This window comes from Nicrophorus vespilloides, unplaced genomic scaffold (genome assembly GCF_001412225.1).
Source record: "Nicrophorus vespilloides isolate i.1.1-1 unplaced genomic scaffold, Nicve_v1.0, whole genome shotgun sequence".
Taxonomy (NCBI): domain Eukaryota; kingdom Metazoa; phylum Arthropoda; class Insecta; order Coleoptera; family Silphidae; genus Nicrophorus; species Nicrophorus vespilloides.
Genome location: NW_017096016.1, coordinates 16,877 through 37,186, shown reverse-complemented (window position 1 = coordinate 37,186; position 20,310 = coordinate 16,877). Strand labels below are relative to the sequence as shown.

Genomic DNA, 20,310 nt, shown 5'->3' with positions numbered 1-20,310 from the left:
TCCCTTTGAGTCTGATACACTGCAGCAAAAATGAAATAACAGATCTAATCTCTACATTATTCCTGTTACATGGAAATGCTTACTTTACAACTTATGATAAACAAATTTAGTAGAAAAGAAACTTCAGTTATCTTTGCAGATATTATAAATTAATCTTTATTTTGATAACTCTAATTCTTTAAATTTTCCAAGTTTTTGATACAAAACTAACTGAGAAACAATTCCTTTTTGGAAAACAATTTAGAAACCAATCTTTTCATTTAGTAGAAAGAAAACGTCATTCAACGTTATTCTTTGCAAATGTTACAAATTAATCTTTATTTTGAAAACTCAAAATTTTCTAAATTTTCCAAGTTTTTAGCTTTTTTTTTGGCACGAAACTAACTGAGAGCCAAAAAGAAAAGAAAAACTATACATCTCCATCAGATTACTCTTTAAATTTTCCTATTGTTTTTCTGTGAGTCTGATACACTGCACCAAAAATGAAATAACAAATCTAATCTCTGCATTATTCCTGTTACATGGAAATGCTTACCTTACAACTTATGATAAACAAATTTAGTAGAAAGGAAACTTCAGTTATTCTTTGCAGATATTAAAAATTATTCTTTATTTTGATAACTCTAATTCTTTAAATTTTTCAAGTTTTTAAACTTCTTAGGTATTTTTTTTTTGGTACAAAACTAACTGAGAGACAATTCCTTGTTGGAAAACAATTTAGAAACCAATATTTTCATTTAGTAGAAAACTTCAGTTATTCTTTGCAAATGTTACAAATTTGAAAACCCAAAATCTCTAAATTTTCCAAGTTTTTAGCTTTTTTTGTTACGAAACTAACTGAGAGCCAAAAAAGAATGAAAAACTATACATCTCCATCAGATTACTCTTTAAATTTTCCTATTGTTTCCCTTTGAGTCTGATACACTGTAGCAAAAATGAAATAACAGAACTAATCTCTGCATTATTCCTGTTACATGGAAATTCTTACTTTACAACTTATGATAAACAAATTTAGTAGAAAAGAAACTTCAGTTATTCTTTGCAAATTTTACAAATTAATCTTTATTTTGATAACTTTAATTCTTTAAATTTTTTAAGTTTTCCAATACACTGCAGCAAAAATGAAATAACAGATCTAATCTCTGCATTATTCCTGTTACATGGAAATGCTTACCTTACAACTTATGATAAACAAATTTAGTAGGAAAGAAACAATTCCTTTTTGGAAAACAATTTAGAAACCAATCTTTCCATTCAGTAGAAAGAAAACTTCAGTTATTTTTTGCAAATGTTACAAATTTGAAAACTCAAATTCTCTAAATTTTCCAAGTTTTTAGCTTTTTTTTTGGTACGAAACTAACTGAGAGCCAAAAAGGAAGAAAAACTATACATCTCCATCAGATTACTCTTTAAATTTTCCTATTGTTTCCCTTTGAGTCTGATACACTGCAGCAAAAATGAAATAACAGATCTAATCTCTGCATTATTCCCGTTACATGGAAATGCTTACATTTCAAGTTATGATAAAGAAATTTAGTAGAAAGGAAACTTGAGTTATTTTTTGCAAATGTTACAAATTAATCTTTATTTTGATAAATCTAATTCTTTAAATTGTTTAAGTTTTTAAACATCTTAAGTATTTACTTTTTTTGGGACAAGACAAATTGAGAGACAATTCCTTTTTGGAAAACAATTTAGAAACCAATCTTTTCATTTAGTAGAAAGAAAACTTCAGTTATTCTTTGCAAATGTTATAAATTTGAAAACCCAAATTCCCTAAATTTTCCAACTTTTTAGCTTTTTTTGGTACGAAACTAACTGAGAGCCAAAAAAGAAAGAAAAACTATACATCTGCATCAGTTTACTGTCTAAATTTTCCTATTGTTTTCTTTTGAGTTCGACACACTACAGAAAAATCAAATAACATATCTAATCTTATTACATATTATATATATTTAAAGATCTTATACTTTGGATTATTTCTGTTACATGTAAATCCTTAACTTACAACTTTTGTTTCATTTATAAAACTACAGATATTACAAATTAATCCTTATTTTGAAAACTCTCATTCTTTAAGTTTCCCACGACTTAGGAACTTTGCTTTCTGTTGGCAAGCGTATTAAAAACAATGTTTGTTATGAAACAAGTTACAAATAATTATAGAAAAAAAATACTTCTACAGTGATATTAGTAAGTAAATTTGTGAAAAGAATGAAATGAATTTAAAAAAGTAGTTCTAGATTGATTGAGTGTCATAACGGTAGTTAGGATGAGACTGGGACACCTATTGTTTTGACTTGGATACACAATCAAAACGTCAATAATAAATGCAGTGTCGTCAGCGACGGCGGCGATGGCTGCACGGCTTCCCCTCTCGCTGTATGCACTGAATATTATATAACATTGTGATGTGGGTGAGTGTGTATGTACTGTATGCATCGATTGTCGGAAATAAAGGCGTTTGTGTGTTCGGATTGACATGGTTTTCAATGGGGGAGGGAAGAGTGAGTGTATGAGAGAGAGAGAGAGTGAGATGAAGGGATGGTTTTAATAATGAATGCGAAGGGAGGGTGGTTTTGGATAAAGACGAGATGCGATTAGAAGAGTGCGGCACGAGTGTGTTGTGTCTGGTGGTATCGATCGGCCGAAAAGCGAGGGTGGCTAGACGCCCCGCGTTTATGGGTCCTGTGGGGTGGTTTTGGCAGAGCGGCGGCTGCTGCCACTGCTGCACCCCTTTTGCACACACACACACCCATTCACAAGTATATATACGTATACACGCACATCCAGACGTATACGAACACACCCATCAATGATGATAATAATAATAACCAGAGCAGACAACAAAAGGAACCTTGAATGTTTTCATTTCCTACCGTCGGGGAAGGACAGAATCGAAACATCGAAAATCAGGAAATTGAATGAAAACAATACACGTTCACTTCAATTTACTCGGTTACGTTAATTGTTCGCTGCGATTCATTAAATGATATTTTAAATGGTTTAAACCTGATAGTCTCTGCAAGAAGAAAATATAAATAACGTTTGTGAGTACGAAGAACCACATTCATTCACTACAGAATATCTGTTTTAAAGCTCTTAAATTAACCAAATTTATGAAAATATTGATAAAAAATCATCCGCAAACAAATTACATTAATAATGAAATTGAAGTCGAACTTCAAAATATTTCGAGCTTGTTTATTTTCTATAGCGAATATTACAATTTTACTATTGTCTTCTGTATTTGATGTATTTCCAAATCGTATATTAGCTTTTATTTACGCGATTTTGATTTGAGTAAAAAATTCCACGTGGAATTGAAATTGCGTAAATTCGGAACCTTATAATTACATTATTGAACAAAACGAATGCTTAAATCATAAATAATTATATAAAGAAAAAGTTTTTTTTTGTACTATTACTATTAAATGAATCGTTACTTATATACTACATCTCTTACGTAAAAAAAAAAGTTAGCAAGCAAAACTATTTCGCTGTATTTAACGGTCGTAAAATATTTTGTTTAAATTGTTGTGGGCTCACATCCCAATTTATAATGCATTGTAGAACGTGAATGAAACACCTACAGAGCCTCATTTTTTTTTTTGTGTGTGTGTGTGTATATCTATATATTTCGTGCCTCGTTCCACGATCTTTTCTTGGAAAAGCGTGGGCGGAAAATTAATTTCGCTTCTGACGGCTGCAGCAACCGATGCGAGAATTACTTCGCACGGGTCGTTATCCCCCTTTTTTTTTTTGATATTTCGGCGCAGTCTCTATTTATTTTTATTTATCCCTCTCCACCAACGAATCCACGCTGTTTGGAGGAGGTAAAAACGTTTTTTTTTTCTTTTCTCTCAGTGTTATTTCACTTTTTTCGGGGGTTGGCGTCGGAAAATGCGCCAGCGCCGCTTTCAGGGTGGGCGGCTTTCCCAGGAAGGAAGAAAGAGAGAGGGTGAGGCGGCGGCGGCGGCGTCGGCGTGTTTTTATGCGTCGCGGATTTCACTTTCCCAGTTCCACGACCTTGTACTGCTGCCCGGTTTGCAAGGGCTCCCGTCTAGACTAAAACCCACCCCCGGAAAAAAAAACCACCCTCATGACTGAAAGAGAGACAGACGGGTTATTTTAGGCCATTCATTCCACCTTATCATAATGTCATCCGATATTCGACCGTTGCCATATCAAAATACAAAAAAAGAAAGAAAACATTTTCCCTTTTCATCCCTTCATCCATAAATTATCTCCATTTTCACATCATCCTTTAATTATTTGTTCTGATTATTCACACTTTCATTGACATCGCGCATATCCATTCATTTTCATTACATTCACATCACTTACAATTTTCGTCATATACTTTTATTTATTCTCATAGCTTTTTGCGCACCATGTAAGGACGTCCCGTTAATAAAGATCTCGGTGTATCTTCTAATTGGGTTTCGGCTATTTTTTTTGGCCAACGGCGTTCGGTGTAGTTGTCGAAAGGAAATGTCCGCCAGATGTGACGGTTTTTGGCAAATGGAAAAAGGGAAATTTGGCTCTCACTTTCTCGTCCATTATTCATCATTTTTATTAGAGATATATGTACGCATCGTCTGAAACGATACAATTATTTTTTTTTTTTTGAAAACCACAACTAGTTTCAATTTTTACATAAAATTTGTTTTCAAACTCAAATAACTTCATAGTTCAAGAATATGCTTTGATAGTTTTATATCAACTATAGTGTAGATGCAATATAGTCCAAAATTCTTGAAGATCAATTCCAAGAAACACCTAACTAATGTTTTCTTTCCTAATTTGATAGTTTAATACTGAATATGAGATATATTTTTAGTAGTATAGATTCATCATTTGGCTCTCACTTTCTCGTCCATTATTCATCATTTTTATTAGAGATACATGTACGCATCGTCTAAAACGCTACAATTACTTTTTTTTTAAAACCACAACTAGTTTCAAGATGATCTGATACACTTTTAGATAGCTTTTACATAAAATTTGTTTTCAAACTTAAAAACTTCATATTTCAAGAATTTATACAGATAATAAATTATAAATAATCCTTTTATTGAAGCACCTAAGTAATGTTTCTTTTAATTTGATGGTTTAATGCTGCATCCACTATATGCTTTGATAGTTTTATATCAAGTATAGATGCAAAATAGTCCAAAATTCCTGATGTAACGTTTTCCTTCCTTATTTGATAGTTTACTACTTAATATGAGATATATTTGTAACTTGGATATAACGTATATTGTAGATTCATCATAACAAAAATGTACTATCATTAATAAGTTTGAAGATCTAAACACCTATGTTCTAATTTGGTAATTCTTTTGTTTCAGATTGTGATAGAATGACACGCCTGGAGCCGCGACGGTAGTGCAGCGCCCCTCCCTCAAAAGCGGAGATCACTCAAGAGAAAACACACACACACACGTAGAGGGTGTGTTTTCTTTTCAGTTTTCTTTTGTTGTTTCGTTTCTTTCCTCTGATTTCGTTACGTTTTTCTTTTTTAAATTCATTCGTTACGTTTTCCTTGGAATCATCGTGCGACGATCACCTTCTTTTCGCGAGGATGGAAATCAAGCACGACATGTACCGCGATGAAGTCTTGCTGGTCAAGACCGAGCCTCGTCTTCACTCACCGAACGGTTTGCAGACTGCAAACGGACCTACGAACGGTTTGGTGACATTGGCAAGCAGCAGCAGTGGCCATAGCAGTTCAGTGACGAACGGCCTTACGAACTCAAATGGACTTAGTGCTAGTAGCAACGGCAATGGACCGTTCAGTAGTTTAAGTAAGAGGCCTCGAACCGACGAGTGGCTCCCTAGTCCAGGTGGTGCTACAATTATTGGAGGCGGCGTAGGGACCAGTGCACCCCTAACGCCCTCACCAGGGCCGCCGTCCAACACCTACACTGCCATTAGCAACGGGTATTCTTCTCCAATGTCTTCAGGCAGCTACGATCCTTATAGTCCCAATGGCAAAATAGGTAAGTCATTACCTTAGTTACGAACTATCACCCATGGTTACTATTATTGTTGTTGCTAAGGAAGCAAATCATTATATCAAAATGTCAATTGTGACAGAAAGTAACTTCAAAAAGTTGTCTTCAGTTATAATTCAGTTAGAAGGAAGCACTAAATAATGGATGGTATATATTTCAAAAAGATTGAACATCTTTTTAAATTACTCTCAAAGTAGTCAAGTAAAAATAAGCAAGCAACAAAGTAAACAAAGTAAAAAAATCCAGAAGGAATAAAAGATTTACGATATGAGTCAATGTCGTGTACTTATCCTTCTTGCATACTTATCCTTTTTGCGTATGTGATAAGTGTTCTCGTGTCCTATAATGAGACGGACGAATTTATTGCGGTCTAATTACACGTACGAGACAGCCGGTTGTCACCCATGAGGATAAATCATGGTGGCTGAATTTTATGACCTTCCCAAGAAGAAGTGCACACACACAAAAAAAAAACCTAAAGCGAAAGTCAGTTATTAATTACCGTTGAAACTCTTTGTTTATTTATATACATTGTAAATAAAAAAAAAAGTAAAATGAGAAATTGAAGACTGGGTGGTTTGATTCGTGGTGGAGGTTGAAATAAAACAAGCAAGACGTTCATTATTTATACACAAACGTCTTCGGGTACGTAAACAGGAGGCTGAGAAATGACGTGGGGTACCAGTAAAACGTGCAATGATGGAGATTATTTGGCACAGAGACCAAAGTAAAAATGTGCGCCCGAATAAAGAAGGAAACTGTTTATTTCTTCTTTTGCTCTTCTTGTGTTTTTTTTTTGTTGTTTTTGCTTCGTGACGGCCTACAAATAATACCAACCAATCTGGATGGAATTGGTTTGGATGGATTGCTCATCCATACCTCTGACCGCACGCATCTTAGACGTCTGTGCCCGAGTCTATAAATAATTTCCGTTAATTATTTATACGGTTTATAAATAAAACTGGCTGCCCCGAAAATAAACAGAAACTCGCAGCTCTTGTTTGGATGACTTCTATATATATTTGTGCATACTATATAGTGTGTATGGTGCATTTGCTGCACCATCGATGCCTCGATTTAATGAATGAAACATCTCGAATGAAATTCATTCAAAGCCTATCGAACCATTGACCTTTCCAAATAGAAAATATTGTAATTTTTATTTATAGATATAATAGTCTATTTCTTGTTGTTTCCATTATAAATACGTATATTATATATATATATATATATATTTTTGTGTGTACTTATTTTTTCGATTCAAAGGCGATAAAATTTCTTGGCAAAGCCTACTACTACTCCAAAATGTAAACAAAATGCTATAACCTAACCTACTTATTTATTTTGTTTTTTTCGAATCTCCATTAAAATAGTTCAAAGCAAACAATTTATAATAATCATATAAGTCTTTAAGTTTTAAATCACTCAATTTAACTTTTATTTAGAATTTAGTATATATCTATTTTGTTCCATTTTCTACTTCTAATTGTTGATTTTTTTTTATTTTGAACTTCAAATTTTTTTATATTCTCTGATTCCTTCTTTCTATTTATTTAATATCTTTTCTAAATTTCTCTACTTAAGTGTTTTATATTTAAAAAAACATAATTATCTTAATCATTTCACAAAGTTTAAAAAAACATAAATGATATTTAACCGGAAATTGTAACTAAATTTAAATAATTTCCTTTTTTTTGTTGAAAATTTGCAGATGAAAAGGCACATATTTCAAAACGAAATTTTTTTTTTTTTGAAATGTAACAAATGGTTCAGTCTTTTAAAATATAAAAATAAAAACTATTTTTTCACAATTGGAATTTGTGAGTTAACCGGAAATTGATATTCTCTGGTTCCTTCTTTCTATTTATTTAACATCTTTTCTAAATTTCTCTACTTAAGTATGTTATATTTAAAAAACATAATCATTTCTTAAAGTTTCAAAAAAATAGAAAAGTTTAATCGAATGTTACAAGGTATAAATATAATTCTAAAAATTGTTTTTTTTTGTCTCTTTCGTATTGGGATTTCATATTTAAAGGGAAATTGAAACTAAATTTAAATAATTTCTTTTTTTTGTAGAAAATTCGCAGACGAGAAGGCACATATTTTAAAACGTAAAAGTTTTTTTTTGACATGTAACAAATGGTTCAGTCTTTTAAAATATAAAAATAAAAACTATTTTTTCACAATTGGAATTTGTGAGTTAACCGGAAATTGATATTCTTTGGTTCCTTCTTTCTATTTATTTAACATCTTTTCTAAATTTCTCTACTTAAGTATGTAATATTTATAAAACATAATCGTTTCATAAAGTTTCAAAAAAATAGAAAAGTTTAATCGAATGTTACAAGGTATAAATATAATTCTAAAAATTGTCTTTTTTTGTCTCTTTCGTATTGGGATTTCATATTTAAAGGGAAATTGTAACTAAATTTAAATAATTTCCTTTTTTTGTTGAAAATTCGCAGACGAGAAGGCAAATATGTGCCAAAACGTAAAAGTTTTTTTTTCTTGAAATGTAACAAATGGTTCAGTCTTTTAAAAATAAAACTATTTTTTTTTGACAATTGGAATTCATGAGTTAACCGGAAATTGATGCTAAATCGAAATTTAAGTTTATTTTTTTGAAATTCGCAAATATTTCAAATCGTAAGTTGTTTTAAAATGTACCAAATGTTTTAGACTTTAAAAATATAAAAATTTAAAAATAAAAACTATTCTTTTTTTAATATCTTTTTTTCAGTTACAATTCAAAATTAAACCGGAAATTGTTACAAGATCTAAATCAATTTTTGTTTTAAATTCTTAAGAAAGAATGCAAATATTTCAAAACGTAACAAAGTTTTTTTTTTGTTTGAAATACATTAAATGTTTCAGACTTTTTAAATTATAAAAATGTAAAAATAAAATCTATTTTTTCAAATTATTTTTAGAATTGAAATTCAAGATTTAACTGGAAATCGATGTTAAATCAAAATTTAAGTTTTTTAAAAATTTCAAAATTTAACAAAGTTTTTTTTTTAATATACGAAATAAGGGCGACTAATAAGGGCGACGAATGGTTAAGTCGTGCCAGTGGTCACAGGTTCAAATCCTGGTCAAGCCAGGCCCTTTGTGAGCCCTCTCGGTGCTTGCAGCAATAAATAAAAACTATATTTTTTTAGTTCTTTTTACAATTGGAATTCAAAACTGAACCGGAAATTGATGTTGAATCGAAATTTTAAGTTTTTTTTTTAATTTGGATATTCGCATGCGACACCGTTTCATAATACCGCAGGGAATGTCAGCCAACTGGGTTACAGTGTTTATTTTCGACGATTACGCAACGGAAACGGCTCTCTTTGAACCCGGACCATCGACGTCCATGTATGCCTGCATGCACTGCTTTGACTCCTCCAGAACGACGAATTAATTCGCTTTGACTCTCATGTTTGTGTGTACCATCACACACCGTTTTCCATATTCAAACACATTTTTTTTAAATCATTCATCTCTGGAATTTTGATGATTTTAAGCTTCATCAATATAAATATTAAGATGAAAGACTTGTAGTAAAAATGACAACAGAATAAAGTAAAATTAATAATGAAATAATTGTTGTTAAAAGTTGATTTATAAAATTAAAACGCGAAAAATTAAAGTCCGAAAAATTGAAGAAAATTTAGTGAAAATTCAGATATAATCATATAAAACAGTAAAATTCAAATAAAAAAAATCAAATGAAAAATTGACAAAATCAGACGAATTATGGTTTGAATCATTACATAATGCAGAGTTTCCCAAACTTTGTTGGTATAATTGCTTAAATAAATAATGCATTTTAATTCTCATATTTTAAATTTTATTGATTGAAAAGTTCAACTTGAAATTTTTGTGTATTGAACTATAGTAAATCCTTACATTCTTCTTTATATGTTTTTAATGCCTTTTTGAAATTTCTTAAGTTAAGACTTAAGAAAACATAATTTATTGAATCCATTCATAATGTCTCAAAAACATAGAAAAAATTTAATGAAAATAAGTATAACTTATGTGAAAATTTCAGTATTTAAAAAGTTTGAGAATTTTTGACTTAATGAATGATTATATTTATTTATTGTTAAATTGTTGTTATTGTTTCAAAGTTAGAACAATTGTGAGTTAGAAAATCCAATTTTTTAGATAAAATGATTGACTCATCCAAAATTTATGAAGAAAACACAGAATGATTAATTTATTTATAGATTGAATGTCTTTGAAATGAAGCTATGTGCTTTATAAAGTATAGTTTCTAATATAAAGGATGCAATGTGTAAAGTTAAGGTGTCAACGTATATCTGGGAAAGTGGATTGTCCTCCTAGTTGGATGGATGAAGCCGAGCATATTGGAACTAGTTTGCTAGACGAATGTGCGTTGGGAAGAAGGGAAGAAGCAGGGTTTTTATGCAGGCAACGGTGGGAAATATTTTAGAGAAGCCTTTGGTGTGAGTGTGTGATATTACTCAGCGCCATCGGATCTTGGGTGATTCAGTTCGGTCTGGACTTGGGCCAATCTGAAATTGTGGGCTATTCTTGGAGATTTATGACCTCGCGCACTGCACATCAAGCACGGACATTGATTAACAAACACAGACACATACACACATAAAAAAAAAACGAGAAGAAAATCTTGAAAAGAGCACCTGAATTTTCATTAAGTTTGCAAATTGCTCCATTTCGCATAGAATAAGAATCCATCGACGTGTCGTGTTGTGTCGTGTCTCTTCCTTCAGGTTATTAACCCCGGAGGCGTTGCATAACAATAGTTACGTTACGAATCGATAGTATATGATATTCTATCCACATTTGTGCGAGTGTATGCGCCTTCCTAGTAATGCAATATGCATACTGCATTTGACGATGATGCGTTACCAGGAAAAAATTGCAAACTCTAAATGCAGTCCGTTGGTTTTGCGGCGATATGTTAAAATGTTCACTACGTGATCGGACTGCCACCTCGTGCTCTCCTGTACTTTGGTTTAAACGACGCCGGGGAAATGATATCATGGTAGAAAAAAAAAAGATATGAAAGAAATGATATAATAAGAAAAAAATACATTCCACATCCCTCATATGAATGCACAAATATGTGTTTAATAAAAATATAATATATGCACACGTCGCAATGACATTCATTCATATTACCAAGGATCATACGATTATTTCTATTACAACATATAAATTTAAACATTTATTTAATTACTTTTTTTTTCATCATTTTGTTCAAATTTATATCTTTTTAAATTATTTACATTAAAATTATTAAAAATTAATAATAATAATAATTTATTGGCCAGAACAAAAATAAGAAAGAAAAATCTAATTTCAATTAATAAAAGTAATTATTTTAAAATATTTATTAATTATTAAAATTTACATAATTTGCATGAAGTTTTTGTTCTTGTTACGCTTCTGAAGTAAATAGTGAAAATCGAAATGGTTATGTAATAACATACTTTTATATTTGATTTTACTAAAGAATTAATTAATAAATTTTAATTAGAAATTTTAATTAACAACAATTTATTCAATAATCTAAAGTTAGAAACGTAAAAACGATTTAAATAAGAACAAAAAAAAATAATAAACATAATCGTGTTGAAATTATTGACAAGTTTCTTTTGTTTCGAGTTGTTTTGTTTTCATATTTTTGTTCTTGTTACGCTTCTGAAGTAAATAGTGAAAAATCGAAATGTTTATGTAATAACAAAAGAAGTAATTAATAAATTTAATTAGAAATTTGCATTAACAAAAAGAAATTCAATAATCTAAATTTAGAAACGTAAAAACGATTTAAACAAGAACACAAAAAATGATAAATAAACATAATCGTGTTGAAATTGTTAACACGTTTTTGCTTTTTAACATGCAATTATTTTCTGTTTCTTTGTTTAGTTTTGGTTTTTTTTTTGTTTTTACTTCACTTCTGAAGTAAATAATGAAAAATCGAAATGGTTGTGCAATAATATACTTTTATATTTAACTTTACTAAAGAAGTAATTAATAAATTTTAATTAGAAATTTGAATTAACACAAAGCAATGCAATAATCTAAACTTAGAAACGTAAAAACGTTTTAACAAGCACAAAATAAAATAAATAAACATAATTATGTTGAAATTGTTAACACGTTTTTGATTTTTAACATGAAATTATTTTCTGTTTCTTTATTTCGTTTTGATTTTTTTGTTCTTTCTTCATTTCTGAAATAAATAATGAAAAATTGAAATGGTTAAGTAATATTATAATTTTATATTTAACTTTACTAAAGAAGTAATTAATAAATTTTAATTAGAAATTTGAATTAACAAAAAGCAATGCAATTATCTAAACTTAGAAACGTAAAAACGTTTTAACAAGCACAAAAAAGATAAATAAACATAATTATGTTGAAATTGTTAACACGTTTTTGCTTTTTAACATGAAATTATTTCCTGTTTCTTTGTTTAGTTTTGTTTTTTCTTCACTTCTGAATTAAATAATGAAAAATCGAAATGGTTGTGTAATAATATACTTTTATATTGATCTTCACTAAAGAAGTAATTAATAAATTATTTAGAAATTTTAATTAACAAAAAGCAATAAAATAATCTAAACTTAGAAACGTAAAAACGATTTAAACAAAAACACAAAAAAATAAATAAACATAATCGTGTTGAAATTGATGACAACTTTGTTTTGTTTCGAGTTGTTTTGTTTTCATATTTTTGTCTTGTTTCGCTTCGAAAGTAAATAGTGAAAATCGAAATGGTTATGTAATAATATACTTTTATATTGAACTTTACTAAAGAAGTAATTAATAAATTTAATTAGAAATTTGAATTAAGAAAAGGCAATTCAATAATCTAAATTTAGAAACGTAAAAACGATTTAAACAAGAACACAAAAAAAAAGATAAATAAACATAATCGTGTTGAAATTGTTGACACGTTTTCGCTTTTTAACATGAAATTATTTTCTGTTTGTTTTAATTATTGTTTTTGTTCTTGCTCCGCTTCTAAAGTGAAGAATGAATAACGAAATGGGAAACATACAAGGGTTTGCTTTTAAGCGGACGATCAAATTATAAGTGGAAAATACGTGACCAATTAACAACGCACGAATTTTTAGCATTTCTTTCGCGTTCCTTCTCACAGACACACAACAACAACTCGAAAACCAACACGTCCAAACATAAAATCTGAAATGATTTTCCAGAATTAACAACAAAAAAAGATATGATTCAACAAATTTTTGTTTTTTACTAAATCTAAAAGTTTTAACAATAATGATGTTACAACTAATGTTTTTCATTACCAATGGACTGTTATTACATATTGCTTCTAATTATATGAATGAGAGTTTAAGGAAGGAACGCAGTTATTAACCTCGAACAATGAATGGGAACTTTTTACTCAATGAAAATTGTTGTGTAAATCATGAAAAAAAATCTCAATTAATAGAAAAAAAAATAAATTATCTGAAATTAATTAAACAATAGTATAATTACAAAAAAAAGGAAATTAAAAGTTTTTTTTATTATAAAATTTATATGTTTTACTAAAGCAATTAATTGAAAATCTTAAGAGAATTGAAGACCTTTCCTTTTGGTCTTTGTGTTTGTCTTCTTCTTGTTTTTTTCTTCTTTCTTACGTGGAAACGATTATGCATATAGCGTATTGGTAATTCCCGTGCAGAATCTAAAATATCTTTGGTGGATACGAGAAATTGTGCAATTAACCGCTAGCCCAGGCAGGCGCATTTCTTTCTGTTCACGTAAAACTGGTTAGAAATCCAACGTTGAATATTATTACGCGAGGGATTAAGAAACGGATCCGTGCGCTCCGCAGAAATGCATTACAAAATTGGTTAAACGCGGGAATTTCAGTACTGGCGCCAGTCAGCCAGGATTATATTCTTCGGCAATACGCCGAAAGGTCACTTCACAGGCTCGGATTGCGCATCAAGGACGCAACAATTCGATACTTCTGCTTTAATCTTAATTGTAGATTAATTATTATACCTTGATGAAAACCAACTTTTTTTTATCCAATTCTCGTGATTTCTCCAAAACTTGTTAGTTCTTTTATAATTATATCAAGAAAGAAATCAAATACGCATATTTTGATATAATTATTATTACATAATAGTAATTAATTACTGATAGATAATTTTTTTAACATATTTTTTCAAGCCTTCACATTTTATTTAATTACTCGAAAACCACGAACGATAATTGTATCATTGAATATGCATATTAAAGACAAAACTATCGTTTTTTCAATAAGTTTATTTACACATTTGAGTTGTATACTCTTTATTTATTATACGCTGATGAAAACCAACATATAATTAATTATTATTAAATGCCATGTTTTATACAATTCTCGTAATTTATCGAAAACTTTGTTATTTATTTTTTATGATTATATCAAGAAGGATATATAATACGCATCTTTTATGATTATATTAAGAAGGAAATCAAATACGCATATTTTGATATAATTACTGTTACGTAATATTAATTAATGACTGATATATTTTTTTTTTTTAATATTTTTGCAAGCCTTCACATTTTATTTAAATACTCGAAAACCACGAATGATAATTATATCATTGAATATGCATATTAAAGACAAAGCTATCATCTTTTCAATAAGTTTATTTACATATTTGTGTTGTATACTCTTTATTTATTATACGCTGATGAAAACCAACATATAATTAATTATTATTAAATGCCATGTTTTATACAATTCTCGTAATTTATCGAAAACTTTGTTATTTATTTTTTATGATTATATCAAGAATCTTTTGATATAATAACTATAACGTAATATTAATTAATGACTAACATATAATTTTTTTTAAATATTTTTGCAGGACTTCACATTTTATTTAATTACTCGAAAACCACGTATGATAATTTTATCATTGAATATGTATATTAAAGACAAAAGTATGACCTTTTCAATAAGTTTATTTGCACATTTGTGTTCTATACTCTCTTTCTTTAATCAGCTATCAAAGTTTAAAATTCAAATTTTTTGACGTTTTATTGACTTATTCGATCGTGATTAAAAACATCAAGATGATTTATAGGATAAACTGCTTGATTAAAAGTAGCGAGGAAAAACAAGCATCCTGTTTAATATTAACTAAGGCGAATAATTAAGTTAAAAGCTGGTGATTAATGGTGCACATATAAAGTGAAAGAAACAAGAGTTTCGATCAAGATAATGCGCTTTTGTTTCGTGGTCCGTATACATTTATTTTCTTTTCGTTTCTCTTCCTCGTGCATTATTAGAATTATGGCCGCACTATTTCACCGTTTTTTCTGTATACATTTTTGTTGTTGCTGCTGCTACTGCTTCTGTCGGAGAAGAACAATGCGAACGGAAAACGCGTGGTAAATATAAAAGCCAAATGTAGGTCAAAGTTGTCCGCTGACATTTACCGCGAAAAGCCCGTCGAGGATAAACCCTGAAAAGGCATGGACCAGGGCTTATCGACGCCCTCCAATTAAACCCGACAATAACAAAACCACATTGCATTGGCTTAATTATTATTTGCTAACACTCAACAATCAATTCAATCTCTATAAAACTTCAAAATACATCATTAATTCCTACAACATACAAATTTGAAACAATTTAAGTTATTATCACAAAATAAATTGAAAATAAGAAAATTGTTAAATGTTGAGGCTGTTGATTGTGACATGTTTATCTTTAAATCTTCTTTTTTTTGCTGCTCTATGTATACATTTTGCATACGTGACAACGTTTTTAAATGTTCCAGTTTGTTATTTATTTGCTGGAAATGTTTTGGACAACGTTACTATGGTTCCAGAAATGCGGATTACATACAAACAGAAAGCAATGTTCGTACCTAAACATAGCGTTGTCAGGGGTGAGAACAAATGCAGCAGCAGCAATAACAGTTGAAGGGTGGGTGAAAGAGAAAGAGAGAGAGAGAGAAAATAAACAAGGTGGATCGCATGTTGCCTCGATGTTTTCTCAAAATGTAGAGCTTCGGAAATACGCGATAAACTAAACGTAAATATTACTTTGCATTTAGAACGATTTCATCCTTAAACTTGAATCGATAATTGTTACAAATATACATTAGTTTTGTAGGAATGATGTCTTCATCTTTTATAAAATTCATCATCCACATTCACTCAAGCTAATTATATGATCGAATACCAAAGCTGAAAGTATCACCTTTCCAACCAATCTAGTAACAGCTTTCTGCTGTCATCCGTTCGTCTGCTATGAGCTGTCAAAAGTGTCATTGCTGAAAAAACTGCATCTTCACGTTTTCATTAATTTCAGAATAACCACGCAGGATAATTACATAATTCAACAATAATCGTAAACTGGACACTATCGCCTTTCAAATGGGTTTGCTTATAACATTCTAGCATCGATATTTTGATTCTTATTTCCTGTAAATATAGCAACATTTATTTACGATTTTTTTTTAACCTCTTGAAGATGATGTCTTCATCTTTTATAAAATTCATCATGCACATTCACTCAAGCTAATTATATGATCGAATACCAAAGCTGAAAGTATCACCTATGAGCTGTCAAAAGTGTCATTGCTGAAAAAACAGCATCTTCACGTTTTCATTAATTTCAGAATAACCACGCAGGATAATTACATAATTCAACAATAATCGTAAACTGGACACTATCGCCTTTCAAATGGGTTTGCTTATAACATTCTAGCATCGATATTTTAATTTTTATTTCCTTAATAACTAGAAAAATGAATCACTTTGTTCTTATGTGTAAATCTATTCCAATCTATGTTACACTATTTATTGATATATAATGTATATGTTATGTTCTGTACATTGATTTGTATGTTAAATTCTATGAAATAGTGAAGCAACAACAACGAAGTTTCTGGACATTGTCCACTATTGCGTAAGGTAGCAAACTGCATACGCAATTGCACGTAAATCGCAAGAATAACGTTTTGCAGGATAGTGAATAGAATAATAAAATGTATAAATGTTCAGCTTAACAAATTTCATCCATGTTACTAACATAAATTGGAAAATTAAAATATTTTAACAAAATGATTTATCTTAAACATAAATAAAACAGTATTTGTAATTTAGTTTAAATAATAATTTTCTATAGTTTATTATAAATCTAAATGAAAAAGCAGATTTAATTAGTAAAATAAATATAAAATTACATTTTCAAACTTTCTGTAATTATTCTTAATGAATATCACAAGGATTATTAGTAAAGTTGTTTTAATTTTGCAATTAAATACTTCAATTTAATTGAATGATTTTAATCCTTGTTGATTGATACAAAACAAGAAACAGTTGCAATTTCCATTTAGAATGTCAGTCGCACGATTTTACCTTCACTGAACTTGGGCCCATTATCAAGCCGTTTACGATTCCATGTCACCTTAACTACTTTCAATACTCAATGCAAATTCTATAATTTATTATTATATAACTTTAATTTTGATGACATACATTTAATACTAATTGCGTAATCAAAGAGATTAATCTTTATTTTATCGAAGTTCTTGAGAATTTTTGTAAGATAATTGAAATTTCTGTTTGCTAATTGAACATAAATAGAATCATTTACTAAGTTTTATCCTTTACACAGAGATACTTTGTTTATGTATACACAGCAATTGCATACACAATTGTAGTTTTACCCAATCTCTAAGATTCCTTCACAATTCTTTGTTTTGACACTAGGTGACAGCTGTCATTATTACACTTTTACTTGTAATGTTACATCCACACTATGCCTCTTATGAGTGACAATCATATAATAGTCCGAAGAGACTAAACTTAAACTGACAGATGTAATTGAATTACGTAATAGTTGTATTCCTGATAAGCATTTATGTATTATATTAGGTATTGTGTGTATGCATTTGTAAGATAATTGAGATTTCTAATAAATTGTATCAATAGAATGGTTTACCAAGTTTTAGTTTTACGGCGGATATATCCGCCATATCCTTTACACATGAGACTTCGTTTATGCACACACAGCAATTTCGCAAAAATGGGTTTATTTAATTTTGTCATATTCTACCATATTTCTGAAAAGAAAGCGTTTCTCAACGTTTTACTCTCGAGGACCAACATATTTGTTTGTAGTTTTACCCAATCTCTAAGAGTCTTTCACAGTTCTTTGTTTTGACCTTAGATGACAGCTGTCATTATTACACTTTTACTTAAAATGTTACATGCATAGTCATATAATGAGTGACAGTCATATAATTAAGCTGACAGATGTAATTGAATTACATAATAGTTGGTAAACCTGATAAACAATTATGTATTATATTAGGTATAGTGTGTATGCATCTTGTGTGTATGCATTTGTAAGATAATTGAGATTTCTAATAAATTTTATCAATAGAATGGTTTACCAAGTTTTACTTTTACGGCGGATATATCCGCCATATCATTTACACATGAGACTTCGTTTATGCACACACAGCAATTTCGCAAAAATGGGTTAATTTAATTTTGTCATATTCTACCATATTTCTGAAAAGAAAGCGCTCCTCAACCTTTTACTCTCGAGGACCAACATATTTGTTTGTAGTTTTACCCAATCTCTAAGAGTCTTTCACAGTTCTTTGTTTTGACACTCGATGACAGCTGTCATTATTACACTTTTACTTAAAATGTTACATGCATAGTCATATAATGAGTGACAGTCATATAATTAAACTGACAGATGTAATTGAATTACATAATAGTTGGTAATCCTGATAAACAATTATGTATTATATTAGGTATAGTGTGTATGCATCTTTATTGCAACAGAAAACATGTGTCAGGACTCGTAGGACTTTCAGATGAGACATTCAGATTTAGTTGTATTATTCAATTACCTAATTAGATAAGAATGTCAAGGACGAAGAAACATAAATTTAAAGTATTAAGTTGATGCGAATCTGAACGATTTTCCTTTGTATCTTAAATCGGTTCGGACTTAAAGGACTTTTCCTGCGAGCATATTTTATATTCATTGGTTCTATCTCATTCTTATATTGCGGCATTTCCGTTTCCTATTAAAATTAGAACGGAGCCGAGATTCTTGCGATGAATGACGTTCGTTAAATGCATATCCGTTTGCGTTTGTGCTGGGGCCGTCAGGGGATGAATATATAAGTTCTGTATAAATATATATAGCGTGCAAACGGGGAGGAAAAGAGAGAGAGTGAGAGAGATGCACGATTTAGCAAGGAGCGAGAGAGAGCGAGAGCTTTCAGGAGTTCCTCTCTGTGAGAGCCTGCAGAGAAACTGGGTCACATGGAGCAAGCCCAAGGTCCCAAGAAACTGGTGCACTCACACTAATACTCATACACACACACACATATATATGCGATCTACACATCTCCCAGGACCTAATTACGTCACGATCCGTCTCCTTCGGAAGGAGTAGAGGGCCGAATTCAAATCATCCTCACGTCGTCTTTGCGATGCGTTTTTTCTTTTCTTTTCCTTTCCTTTGCGCTTCTGTCTCTGCAATCCATCCCCGCATCCTCACGGTTCGTTGTCTTTTTTTTTTACGTAACGCAAAGGCTTTGCGCGTGGGAGTGTTTTAAATGCTACTGCTCCCCGGAAATAGGAAGCGTTACTCATTTGCAAATGAAGTTCAGTTATTTTCATGAACCCATCCGGTTTCTTTCACCGTATCCTTATAAATTTGCATTCACTATCTATCTCTTTACATTTAGTTGCTGTTCCCATCACTTAACTAAAACATCATTAATCATTTAATAGTTTGCATTTCTTCGATTACTACAAATCATTATAATTTATATTTAGTATAAAGACAAATAAGTGTAATTTCTATACAATTTTCATATACTTTAATTATTGCAAAACAATTAAATTTAAATGAAATGAATCTAAAGAGAAGATTAACTTTCAATTAAGGTCAAGAGACGACAACAACCAGAAATAATATGCTGATTAAGTAAACATAATAATAAGACAACAACAACGAAATGCGTTTTGCAATTAATTAATTTACTTTTACATTGATTTATCTCAAATTAATAAACAAAAATTGAATAACTAGAATAGTTTATGTTTTGTTATATTTACATTACATTTCAATTGTTGCATTTTGCTAACAATGATTAACAAAAAAAACGACGAGAAAACAGACACGTATAAATAATATATAAACACAAATAATCGTAGCCTTGAACTTTGGTTTATCAAACGATATCTGTCTCAACTCGGTTTTCCTCCTCTCGCTCTGTTTTTTTCACTT

General features: G+C 30.1%; 1 protein-coding gene across 5 annotated transcripts in view; it reads left to right on the top strand.

Moving 5' to 3' along the window:
* The window catches only part of LOC108569171 (ecdysone receptor-like), an 82,430-nt gene extending 76,389 nt beyond the window's left edge, over nucleotides 1–6,041 (top strand). For all 5 annotated transcript variants that reach the window (XM_017930623.1, XM_017930622.1, XM_017930624.1 and 2 more), the window contains one exon: nucleotides 5,355–6,041. In XM_017930623.1, the coding sequence (XP_017786112.1) occupies nucleotides 5,588–6,022 (435 nt within the window). In that variant the 5' untranslated portion in view covers nucleotides 5,355–5,587 and the 3' untranslated portion in view covers nucleotides 6,023–6,041. The remainder of the gene's footprint in view (nucleotides 1–5,354) is intronic.
* The last annotated feature ends 14,269 nt before the right edge of the window (nucleotides 6,042–20,310 follow it).